Here is a 13,179-nt window from a genome sequence, read left to right as displayed (position 1 = left end):
CAGCCAGAACCACAATGGCATCTACTTTGCATATATATCAAATCAATTGTAGGTATTTAAGGATTTGAAAGTTGCTATGCAGCCCTATATTTTGACATGGTTTAAATGAGGACAAGCTGTTTTGAATTATATGACTTCTGTTTTTCTTGAGTCTCCCACATCCAGTGTTTATAAATCTGGATAAAAACAGCGTGTTCTTACCTCACAGAGCATGATTCCAAAAGAGAAAATGTCCACTTTCTCATCATAGCGTTTACCTGTAAAACATTTAGTTTAAAGGATAAGTAAATACACTCATTGACTCACATCATTTCATATCCAATGTAAATCAAGTTTGTAATTCATTTAGTTGTCAGTGGCTCACCGTTCAGCATCTCTGGGGCCATCCAGTAAGGGTTTCCCACCACAGTGTAGCGCTTCTTCCGGTCGATTCGTCTGAACAATCTCTTCTTGCCGTTTGGTTTTTCGGGTGCAGGTTTAACTTTTTCCTCGACTACGAGTCGGGACAGTCCAAAGTCTGCGACGACCACGGTGTTGTCCTGTTGAAATATGAAGCCTAATGGTTAACTTGACTTACAGTTAGAAGTCACGTTACTTTAAAAGTGTATCTTTTTCAGACACAGCTAAGAAAAGGTTGATCCTACTAACCGACCGTTCACAGAATGTTGAGTTGAAATAACAACTTAATGACTCATTGAAGTAGAATTGAAGTGGATGCTTTAAAAAAAAAATAATTGTCTTGTGTTACCATTCAACTTTGAAGTTTCACAGCTATTCTTGGTTGTATAGACTGTCGGCAAATCACAGGGCTGGGACTACCATTAGAGCAAAATGCACGCCAACTTTTCTCAGTTCATGAAACGTACAAATAGTTCCCACCCTTTATTATCATTGTTTGGATTTGATGATGGGTAATGGCTGGCCAGATGCCATGTCACACCTACCAGTTTAACCAGGCAGTTGTGAGAATTGAGGTCTCGGTGTATGATGCTCATTGAGTGAAGGTAGGCCTGAAACGAAGAGGAAACACAATCACTTTTATGTAGTACAACTTTTAAACATGTCCACACAACTTCTGTGACTGATGCCAACTGAATTCCTTTAGCTGTGACATTGAGCACGTTTACACACATTTGGGCATCTGAAAAAGCAGCCAAAGATTTCACTTGAGGCCAACTCACCATGCCAGAAGCGATGCTCTTTGCAAAGCTCACCCTTTGCTCCCATGGAAACGGATCCTGTCAGTCACATGAAAAGACAACAAAAACAAGAGTGAGAAATGAATAGAAATTCCCCCAGAGGCCATAATGCACAACAGGTACAACATAACATAGCACACGTAGAGACAGGAACACAGTTCAACAAGAACACAACAACACTGGGCCTCCCCCACACACTAAAAACACATTTAGAGACCAATAAAACACCCCCCCTCTCCTCATTGGACTGACCACTGAACTATATTGCTTTTCAAAAACGGTGAGCTGTGGGAGGAGGGGAGCAAAGCGCTTTAAATTGAACCTGGGAACACTTTCCGCAACTTTTCTCATTCCACATATTGGCCGAGATGACATGTCAGCCAGCACACTAAAGAGTGGAGAGCCCCCCCCATCAGGAAAGCCCCCTCCCACAGTACTGTTGCAGAGAACTTGATTTTGTGGACAAGAGGAAGAGGTTCATTCAATCAACTCACCGTGTCTCTGATGAAGTCTTTCAGTGTGCCTCCCTCGATATACTCCGTTATCAAATTAAGCCTCTTGTCCTTATAGAGCACACCGATAAATTTCAAGACGTGGGGATGTTCCAGACATCGCATCACTTTGACCTGAAGCAGAAACAGAATTCAAATGTTTACCATTATGACTGGCTATTGTGGAAACATGTGATGTGCTTCAGTTTTAAGTTGAAGACATCACAGCTTCATGCTGCAGATAACAAACCTCCTTAAGGAAATCCTTCTGGGTCTCTTCATCACAACGGATCAGCTCCTTCATCACCATCACTTCTCCTGTGGCTTTGAGAGTCACCTGTTAAGACAAAAGTATTACTTGAAGCCCGTGGCGTGGAAAAACCAAGAAGTTCCAAATGCAGTTGGAGGCTGACCTTAATCGCCTGTCCGAAGAAGCCTTTCCCTAAGATCTCCCCGTGGATGAGGTCACATGGGCGGAAGATGCGATGAGAGCAGCTATTGGAGGATCTCAGGGACTCAGAGCGGCCGATGTCTCGGGAGATAAACGGCATGTCTTTGGGAGAGTTCGGCCCGGGCGACATGCATATGCTGCTACTGCGTCTGTAACAGAGAGAATACGGATGATTTATATAAAACGATATACTCATCGAGACCCATAATATCATATTTTATTTCACGTGTATTTAGTTGACTAATTCCTGCATTTTACTTCCCCATTGTGTCACTTTTATTTCTTTATGTCTTAAATGTATTGTCTGTTGGAGGAGCCTGGAAGTTAAGATTTCCCATTGTCAAGAACTAGGGCGTAACCGTCTTGCATATGACAACAAAGGCCTTTGAATGTTTGACACGAAATACAAGCTGTGTGTGTTTGTGGATGCTCTCACAAACCTCAAAGACCTCCTCTTCAGAGTGCCGTCATCCACCACGTCGGTTCTCTCCAGGACGGCACCAGCCGGGGAGGACAGACGCATGCGGGACGTGGCCGGGACCCCCAGGTTTGTACTGGGCGACCCCAGCCTGAGGCGGTCCAAACGCTGCCGGACCGGGTCGTACTCGATGAGCAGCTGCAGCGTGTGACTGGTGCGGTGAATCAGGTCATCCACCTTAACCAATGAGAGTTGAACAGGTTTTTAATTATTACTTACTGAACATTTAATTAAACAACATCCTTGACAGTGAGTCTCATATGACAAGGTAGAGATACAAATAATACTGTTATAAAAGTACAACATAAAATAACAATTATGAATATAAAAGTATTAGAGATACAGAGAGTTCAATGATGTGTCCCTTATACCTTATAACAGGTGACCACTTCTCTAAATACATGTCACGATTTATTTCAACAATTACATTTGATTTTACCATTATTTTTATTCAACTTTTTCCTACGTTTTATTTCATATTTGTTAGTTATTGGTGTAGAAGAAGACCAATTCCTTTCTATCCGAGTCAGATAACCACAGATAGCTTAAATGAACGCAGTGTAATAGAGGTATTTCTGTTGTTATTTAGACAACATATTAATACTAATATTAATACCTCTCTAAAACTATTTCAATAAACTGTCAATATGCCTGCATGAAGTAGAGTTCTTTCATGACTGTTGGTTTAGACTGTATTAGTTTTATGTGTACCTACTAGACTGGTAACGGATTGTACCTGCACCAAAGCACATGACTTTAAATCAGATAATAATAATAAATGATATTTATATAGCGCCTTTCAAGGGACCCAAGGTCATTGTACATGGTGGACAAACAAAACAAACAATCAACGGGCAAACCAAATAAATAAATAAAGGAAGCCGGGGGACCAGAAAAGGGCTAGGGCCCGAAGGCCAGGGTGAAGAGGTGTGTTTTTAGTGATGATTTGAAGATGTCCAGGGAGGCAGCATTACGGAACTCGGCAGGAAGTGCATTCCAGAGGGTGGGGGCCGCAACACTGAACGCCCTGTCACCAACAGTTCGGAGGCGAGAGCAGGCCCGTGTCTGAGGACCGCAGACTCCGAGAAGGGGTGTAGGGATGGAGGAGGTCCAAACAGCATGACTTCATGCTGCATAAGTAATGCAACCTATAAGATGGGATACTACATGCAGTCCTTCCACTTACCGTTCTCACCCAGCTGAAGAATGTATAAATGATCGGGGAATGTCAGGAATGCCGAATATGACATTTGCATGGGTTGTGTAGAACAAGAACAAAGCTTTGCAAATTGCACTCAAGGAATGGACGTGCCCTTAATAGCAACACTTAGTTCCATTAGAAGAACTTCAGATCCCGTATCTCTCCATGAGAATCAGAGATGTGTGCGAGGTGTAAACCCACCTCCTCCTGCATCAGTGTCCCGACAGGAAGGCCATTAATCTCCAGAATCCTGTCCCCGACGTGGATGGCGTTTCGGACCTCAGGACTGATGAGCATGCCTCTGACTCTAAACAAAACATAAACAACACCTGCATGTGAGTATTAGCACTACAAGGAATGATTTAGAGAGATTAAGGAGAACTGGAACACACTCCTATCCATACAATAACTACCTTGCTTGCAGTGACAGTCAAACAAACCAGTGCCCATAATCAGTTTAACATGTGGTCCCGCATTAACACAGATGCAGATGTGAGCCTCCCTCAGGTCCCACTTACTCTTTGACCTGCACACTCGCTGAGCCGCTGCCGTCCCTGGACACCGTGACGGAGAAGCCCCTCTTGCCATTGGCTGCAGAGGGCATGGAGACGAGGGTCACTGTGTGAGGCAGCGAGTCGAGGACAGACTCGTGTGAGCGCTTCTCCAACATGGGTGTAAGAACCTCCTGCTTATAGCACTTCCCACTGCACACAGAGAAAAGGAGTGAACCGCTGCATGCCTGTTGTTAGGTTACTTTGCAATTCTGTAAAGGAGTCATGAAAAGACGACCAACAAGGAACATTAACTTGAGGACACTTATTTTTAGTCCATCTTTGACTAAGATCCCAAATTGGGATGGCATGGCATTGTACAATACAAATTAAAAAGACTAGAAATAAACAAAAAAGTTGAAAATATACGTGTTGAATTTACAATGAACAAAAACAATATATAAAGCAAGTTATTATATATACATCTAACTAACATGATACCAGAAATTAAACCTTTCCTCTTGGAGTGACAATGAAACCATGCATTACAATTAAATGTCTTAAAAGCCACAATGAAAATACAGTAAGAACTCTAACTAACTAAAACATGTCGTCTTCACGTTCAATAACACCATTTCTTCCACCCGATCTAATTAACATACACATTGAGACTGGCGTTTTAAAATATGTTAACTCACAGCAAAGACTGCCAGCTGCATGTGTTCATAACACTCGTTTGAAAGGATTGACCAGGTCTCTTACCAGTAGAGTTTGGATCGCTCCACTAAAGCGTAGGTATCCCGGTCCTCAATCACCACCTTGCAGCTTAGACACAGAAAGCACTCTGGGTGATACTTGTGTTCTCCGGCCACCTGGAACCACAAAACAAATGGTCTGATCTTCAAACTGTTCCCGAGGGGAGAGAAGTAATGCTCTGACTGGAGACTGCTGTGCTCTGCGTGTCCCAGGTGAGTGTGTTGTGCGCTGCTTTATGCCCTCCTCCCCATTGAGCGGTGACACAGGCGTAACACCTGCTTTCTCTCACGCCGTCTGGAATCTGCTATGATGTCACCTTCCTCGGCAGGTCTGAGCCGCTCGTCTCTGACGTTCTCCCTCCCCCCCCTGAAACCCGCTCACCATCTCGTGCTTTCTTTCCCATTAGCACCGCCTGATTTCCCTTTCTGTCATTTATGATGCGTTTGACTTCTCTGCTTCTCTCGCATGCAAGATGAGATAATGTGTCAAGCCTTAAGCACTGTAATTATGCACGTACTTAAGCACGGGAAATGTTCATTTCAGGTTCAATGATAACTCCGTGTTAAGCCTACATTTTAAATGTGGTCTGCGGGTAATCTACAAAGCACCTGAGAGATGCAGAAAGAGAGTGAGGCAGTAAAACTGGGGAAATGCATAATTACAGGAAGTTGTTTCAATAGCCTCCTGGGAGCTGAGGAAAACAAATGTTTTCCAATCTTCTTTATTTTCTACCTATTTAGGGTTAAAAAAAAAAAAAAGATCTTTTATTTTAAAATGTTACAGTATGTCCACTGTAGAGGACGTCAGGACCATTTTAGTTTGAAAAGACAGCCAAAATGAACAGATAGACTATGTAACGTATTATGGGTATAGAGTGATTACTACAAGAATACATTCACCTTTATTTAAAACATGAATAAGTAATTGATCTGAACATTGCTGTTTATTTGGTCAATACAAAACTAGTGTGAATCTTTCCAGATCTTCAGAGACTCTGTAGTCAATGCAGTGGGAAAAGTACCTCATTGACTCCAGTCGGCACGGGCTGTAGGGTCGTCTTGACTAGTTTTATGGATGTGTTCTCCATTTGACCTGCTCATAGAAACAAACTTGGCATTCCTGAGGCAATTCTCATTTTTAATGGCTCCACTTAAAATAAAAACAACAATAAGACATACGTGCTTCTCTATGTCTTTCCAGCTCGTCCCTATCTGTCTCTCTGTCTGTGTCTGTGTGCTCATTGAGCCTCCTGCATCTTTCCCCCCCTTCTTCTTGACCCTCTTCTATCCCAGGTGTGAAATCCTCACCTGAGCTCAAAATCTGATTCTCCCTGAACTATCTACTAAATTATATAGTTCCTCACTTGTTAATAAACAAGAACATATATGATTTTCATGGTAAAAATAACAATTATTCAACAATATTGGACTTCTCCTCCTGCTTCTGTAACATTTTGTTTTTGGTATGCCAGCCATTTTGGATGAAAAGAAAGAGGAACTTCCCAGCATGCAATTTTAACCAATGACATATCACTGGAAAGACCAGGATGTCCTCTGTACAGCACATCAGGGATTGATAGAGTAGCTCAAGAGTCAAAGGAGATGCATGTTAACAAACTGTCCACAAATACTGTGGACATTTTCAATGGGCTTGGTCCCAGGAGGATATTGATAGCACGAGCATTGATTTAGGAAGAATTGTTCAAACGCACGATGAGGCCCAATTTCATCTGATATACCAATAGTATAATATAATAAGTATAATCTTAATGATATACATTATTTGGATTAAGTCCCAGAGATGTTGACTCAAGTCACAGTTTTGATGCCTCGTTACATGACAGAAAATAAACGACTTGACTCAGGACACGATAACTCAAATAACTTTTCTGTCTGTGTTCATTTTATGTTTTCATTTAAAATGTTCATGCAAGCATAACACTGGGATAGAATTGTGATGGTGAAACCCTGTGAGCCCAGCTCCTCCCCACTATAGCATTATTAGACAGGTACTAATGCATTGTCCGTTCTCTTAATAGACCAGATACTAAGGTAATACTGCAGTATCTGGGGGGAGGGGGATTTGACTTGCCTTAACATATACTGTGACGTAATCAAGAAAAAAGCACTTGGGACTTGTTTGAGAATTGGACCAGTTGTGGAATGTATCTGAAGTACATTTTCTGGCATATACTGTAAGTATGATTTTGAAGTACTTTACTGGAGTATTACCATTTTGTGCTGCTTCTTTTTTCTACTCCAATACATTTTGGAAACCAATATTCTACCTTTTACACATATATACGCATGTATTATTATAAGTGAAGATATCCAGCAGTATCATGTAAAGTCATTAAAATTAGCTCAACAAAAGTCATAATCCAGTGATTTAATATATTTGATTTTGAAATGGGCTATTACGCAATACTTACTTGGCATTACTTTTACTTAAAGGTCCCATGTCATGGCCATTTCTACTGCTCATAATTCCATTGTTGAGGTATACTAACATAAATGTGGGAGGTGTGTGGTGCAGTGGGTTGTGCGTTGGTGTGGGGATCAGGGGGTCACAGGTTCAAACCCCACTGCAGTCAGCATGTCGTTGTGTCCCTGAGACACTTCACCCCAAATTGCTCCTGTGGGGATTGCCCACAGTACTGAGTATGTAAGTCGCTTTGGATAAAAGCGTCTGACATGTAATGTACTGTATATTGTGCAATTTTCCAAACTCACATTGGTTTCTCATACAGCATCTCTGTATAGTGTATTCACTCACTGTCCTAAACGGCTTGTTGGAGCTCCTGCCCCCCCCCTCCCTATGAGTCCAGTGGCCGTCTGCGAGACAGCGAGACACAGCGAAACCATCCCGAAAACAACCCGAACACACACCCGCAGCCTGGCTGGGAGTTTGTGTGTGTGCTCACACACCGACTCACAGCCTCCCGCCGTCTCAGGGAGGAGAAATCGGCGGAGCTGCAGCTGAGAAAAGATTGAGTGTGTGTGTGAGGAAGTCCGCGGAATGGTCAATTTTGACCAATCCGCGGACGTAACGTAACGGCTCCACGGATTGGTCCATTTGGTTATGGGCACGTCACCATACCCAGGAAGAAAACAATGGAACAAGAGAAATCTCCAACGAGGCGTTCTGGGGCAGCAGACAGGTCTTTTCTGTGTTAGAGTTTTACTCGCTACAGGGTGTACTTTGAGGGTTTGTGACTCTGCAGACCGTTTACATGCAGAAAGACCTTCATCACACACAAGGGGACCTTTAAGTAAGCTTTTTAAAAACAGGACATTTACAGAAACCAATACTTTTCCCACAATTGAAACTGCTCTGAGTCATTCAGTGGGTGCTGGGAAAGGAATCCCTACAGAGAGATTAGAGTGATGACAGACAAATAATTGTGACATATCTAGTCTGTCTGTAACTCCCTGCCTTAAAGCCAAAAGCACCGCAGCTCGCCTCGGGCTTCAACGGCAAGACTGAGCCGTACAAACTTGACAACAAAATATCAAAGGGCAACAACCAAGTAGGTCGCATTTTTGAGAGGCAAACGCAGATACATGACCCCAAATGTGCTTTAACATACCTGTTGAGGAAATATTTGACACCTTTGGCTTTGACCCAGTTTGCCTGCAACCTTGGGTGCTGTGCTCTCAGTGTTGTGTCTGCCTGATAGAGGTGTTAGTGTGCTTTGCCTGTTCTATCTTGTTATGCACAATGTTGATTATTCTCTCAGAACCAGCGAAATACATGGGTCTGGTGTAGAGATCTTCAGAATTTGTTTGGCATCTGTTGTGTCAACTCGTAGCACCCGACATGTCTTCTGAATTCTCCGGCCGAAGCTCCAAATAGACCATCAGTGTTTGCCATCAAAGTTCCTGCTCTCCTCGTGTCTCTGAGTCCCGTCTCCATTGCTTCAGAAGTTTCCATCACAATACCCATCTTTAATCAAATCAGTAAACTAAATGTTTACAAGAAAATGTGCCTCGAAATATCTTTCATCGGTCAGTAAACTAACAAATTACTACAACAGGACAAACCACAATAAGTGTCCTGGACTTGAGATCCGAACAAGCTGCAGCAGCTCTGACGGCTCACAATGATTCTCTCTCTTGCCGAGGGGCTGGGACGACAAATCAGCTCCGCCAAAAACACTTGGCTTCACTGGCTGTAGAAGCAGGATGCCAATACTAAATAGAAGAGTCCATTGTGTGTGTTGCTTGGTGGCAAAAAGAAAAACTTCAGTCTGGCTCTACGTTAGACAAGTGACCCCGGTCGTGACCAGCAAGAGTTGCTGCAACTTGAATCTCATGTTTCGACTAACTCAAGCTGGCTGACATTTGGAATAAATTCAATATAAACACTCGTGACAAATTAGAATTTTACTGTAATTTCTTTCTTATTTTCTATACACCTTCACTCAGTTCATAATTGCTACATGAGGTAAACTGGAAAATAGTACAATTTAAGCATTGGAGGATGCAATGTGCACATGCAAAATAGTCACATTGCTCAAACATGTCAGGCTTCAACTTAATGCTGCTTCATACAATCAAGAGAAATCTGTCAGAACAGAAACATAATCCGTCTTATTGAAGGGTTTAAGGAGAGTGTGTTGTTTGCGAGTCAACCCTAACACAATAAGAGAAACACGCAAACAAGAAACAAAGTCAACTATATAGAAGAAAATTGGAAACAGAAAGAATGATGTTTACAAAATCTGTTTTTGTTGTCATCGGGGGAAATCCCTGTATTTTTTCATCAACACATTTATTTTCCGAAATTGTAAAGCCCTAGTTCAAAGGTGGTCCTTACAGCTTCTATGCCAGTTTCTTTAGACATTTAAGAATGATATTATATATCAATGAAACTTTTCATTTTGTAGAGGAAAGAACGTGTGATTTCCACCTATAAAAGTCTTGCTTTAACAACAGATACTTTGTCTATGTAAACCCATAGGTACAGAAAATGATATGAGTGAGGATAATATATACAGAGCCACCTCACAGACGACTACATAAGGTGAGCTCTAAAACGACCCCATGTCCGAGCGTCTTTTCACAAGAACCTCTGTGTACTTTGTGAACCGTGAAAGAACCTCTGTGCAGAACAAGTGAGGTCTACAGCCCAATCTGCTACGTTTAGCAGCGACACCAATTTTACAAGTATAACCCATCTGTAAAAGTAATAACTGGAGAAACTGGAGAAACTGGAACACAGAGAGCTTTGACATGCTCTGTGGGCATGCTGGTATTATTTAAGAGGAGGAAATGGCTGGCAATTGTAATTCAATCAAGGCAGACTTTAAAACTTTAAACGCCTGGCAATCCCATAGAGAAAACCTACAAATGGTTTTGACCCTGTGCTAGGTTTTATTATGGTGACGCATCACGCAGCAGAAAGCTGGCAAAAGCTTGGAAGTGAAACGACACCTCTGACACAAGATCTTGGCATTATTGGTTGAAAAACACTATTTCAAGTTTCTCCTGAGGGTGGAGTCAGATTGAGATACCCAGTAGGCATTAGAAAAGTGCTCCAGCAGTTTAGCATAGCACTCTCAGGTCGGACTTCCTTGTATCCAACACTTCCCTTCCCTTTTTATACCTCAGAAAGGCTTTCGATACATCCTTCCTGCCTGGAGAATATCAATGTCTTTTTACAGGAGGGTTCTACTTTGACACACAATCATAAGAGTTTCCCTTTAACCTCAATTCATCTTAATCATACTTGGAAAACAGGTCCATAACATGTGATGTTAATGCCTACACATCTCTTGAAAACAGTATACAATATGTTGAAACACCTGCACTTTTGAAAGAACATCCATACCATTCATGTGTTTGCAACTTATATATACCAATTACTTGTATACTATTCTGCACTATTTCTATTATATTTTATTTTATTTACTATTATACTTGTCTACACTGTAGCTATGTACAAATGACAATAAAAGCCTTGAATCTTGACCAATAGGTGCAGCGGACTCACCATAGTGGGTCCAGTCATGAGCAGAGAGCAGCCGTGACAGAGCTCTCCGAACTTCTCCCAGTAGTGTTTGCGACAGTACAGCTTTCCCTCCTTCTCATAGTACCAGTTGGTCAGGAGATCACAGCACACAGAACACCTGAGAGGACACAAACAGTCTCGGTCACGCACGCACGTTACAAAATACACCAACAGAAGCGTGAAGAGATAATGGATGAGAGGTTGGGATTCTTTCCATCTGTGAAGCAATCACCTCCAAGGGGATATGGCAGACACTCAAACGCCAAGGAAATACTTCAGATCCTCGTGAAGCATCAATTCAATGTTGTGTAATAAAGTGTCGTGTCACCACTCTTAATAAATGATAAATTCCTCTATAGCTTTATAAGAAGGGGTTCCTATATGATCGCCAAAGACGTTTACTCATCTTGTGCACGTCATTAAATATTCTTTAAAATTATGTGTCTGAGCACTTTGAGAACAAATGATGTAGGAGCTGAGGAAACGGGAGAAAAGAGAAACAGAAAAATGCAATAATTTGAACCATCAGCCAAACTATGTGACCAATCCAAACCCATTCCTCAAATAACAAGTACATTGCATTAAAATACCATTGATTGGTGCTGAATGGTAAACGAGAGCCCACAGAGAAACCATAAATCAGCCTGCTGGAAACAATACTCTCAACTCTGAGGTTTGGAGACAGGAACATTAGCTGGGGGCATGTTCCAGCCGACGTTCTTTTCTCTGAGTTTAACAAGGTGCACAGGCGGCACAGCAAATATGTTGTTCCTAAGATCTGCTGGGACTTTCACGTATTTGAGCTTTGCGTTTTGATTTTAGAAAAAGTGACGGCTCAAAAAGTTGTTCCATCTTGGAGAAAGGATTATCTTTCAAGCACTGGCAGATGGTCAAGGCAGGGAACGTTTGGTTACCAATAAGGCTGCTATAATACTTTCCAGCTCTTTAAAAGGATCCAGTTGTTTGGGGGGGAAACTGCATGACTACTTTGAAAAACAACTAGAATCATTAAAAACAAGTTAAAAAATCTCTACAGGGCAGTTTTAGCTTGCAGTTACTTAACCTTCTTAATAATTCTGCATTTTTTGTATCTAGGTCAGAGTAAATAACAAAGCTGTCTGTTAGCCTTGTGGTCAAAGGTGCAAACTATATAACTAACATCAATCAAATCAATCAATCAATGTTTATTTATATAGCCCAATGTTACATTTGTCTCAGTGGTCTTCACAGTGTGTACAGAATATCAGTATGACAATACGACACCCTCTGTCCTTAGACCCTCACATCGTACAAGGAAAAACTTCCGGAGAAAACCCACAGTTTAAAGGGAACATGGGAGAAACCTCAGGGAGAGCAACAGAGGAGGGATCCCTCTCCCAGGACGGACAGACGTGCAATAGATGCCGTGTGTAAATTGAAAAGATAATACATTTGCAACATAGGTAGTCCAAATGTTTGGAAATGCATGTATGTATAATAGGAAGATGAATCCACGAGGATATCCATCCAGGACCACAGCCACGACTCAATATCCAGGGCTCGCGATGCAGGACACAGGACCGCAGGATCATCTATGTCTCCGGATCCCGGCGTATATAGACACCAAAAAGAAAGACATTTGGGGAAGCTGGGTTAATCGGAACATGAGAGTACACAGGTACAGACAGAGAGAAGGAAGAAGTAAAGTGTCCCCCGACAAACTAAGCCTATATCAGCAAAACTAGGGGCTGAATCTAATCAGCCCTAATTATAAGCTTTATCAAAAAGGAAGGTCTTAAGCGCACTCTTAAAAACGGATAGGGTGTCTGCCGCCCGAACACAAACTGGAAGCTGATTCCACAAATGTGGAGCTTGATAAGAAAAGGCTCTAGCTCCCATTGTACTTTTAGAGACTCTAGGAACAACCAACAACCCTGCATTCTTGGAACGCAATGCCCTAGTAGGACAGTGGGGTATAATGAGTTCTTTAAGGTAAGATGGCGCCTGCCCATTAAGGGCTTTGTAGGCGAGAAGAAGAATTTTAAATTCTATCCTGTGTTCTATAGGGAGCCAGTGTAAGGCAGCCAGAACAGGAGTAATGTGGTCCCTTTTCCTAACTCT

General features: G+C 42.1%; 1 protein-coding gene across 2 annotated transcripts in view; it reads right to left on the bottom strand.

Moving 5' to 3' along the window:
• Positions 1–13,179, bottom strand: part of limk2 (LIM domain kinase 2) — a 29,646-nt gene that overhangs the window by 1,984 nt on the left and 14,483 nt on the right. Inside the window, exons 3-14 of one of the 2 annotated variants that reach the window (XM_034091459.2) lie at positions 11,062–11,197; positions 5,074–5,183; positions 4,339–4,524; positions 4,022–4,127; positions 2,582–2,796; positions 2,104–2,290; positions 1,941–2,027; positions 1,694–1,825; positions 1,182–1,238; positions 945–1,010; positions 365–539; positions 202–257 (exon numbers count right to left, since the gene is read on the bottom strand). In XM_034091459.2, coding sequence (XP_033947350.1) covers positions 202–257; positions 365–539; positions 945–1,010; positions 1,182–1,238; positions 1,694–1,825; positions 1,941–2,027; positions 2,104–2,290; positions 2,582–2,796; positions 4,022–4,127; positions 4,339–4,524; positions 5,074–5,183; positions 11,062–11,197 — 1,513 coding nt within the window. Of the gene's footprint in view, positions 1–201; positions 258–364; positions 540–944; positions 1,011–1,181; positions 1,239–1,693; positions 1,826–1,940; positions 2,028–2,103; positions 2,291–2,581; positions 2,797–4,021; positions 4,128–4,338; positions 4,525–5,073; positions 5,184–6,088; positions 6,786–11,061; positions 11,198–13,179 lie in introns of those variants that run through there. The other variant, XM_071204411.1, reaches the window with a different exon arrangement.

This window comes from Pseudochaenichthys georgianus, chromosome 9, assembly GCF_902827115.2.
Source record: "Pseudochaenichthys georgianus chromosome 9, fPseGeo1.2, whole genome shotgun sequence".
Taxonomy (NCBI): Eukaryota; Metazoa; Chordata; class Actinopteri; order Perciformes; family Channichthyidae; genus Pseudochaenichthys; species Pseudochaenichthys georgianus.
The sequence above is the reverse complement of the archived record's forward strand: the minus strand, read 5'-3'. Positions and strand labels throughout refer to the sequence as shown.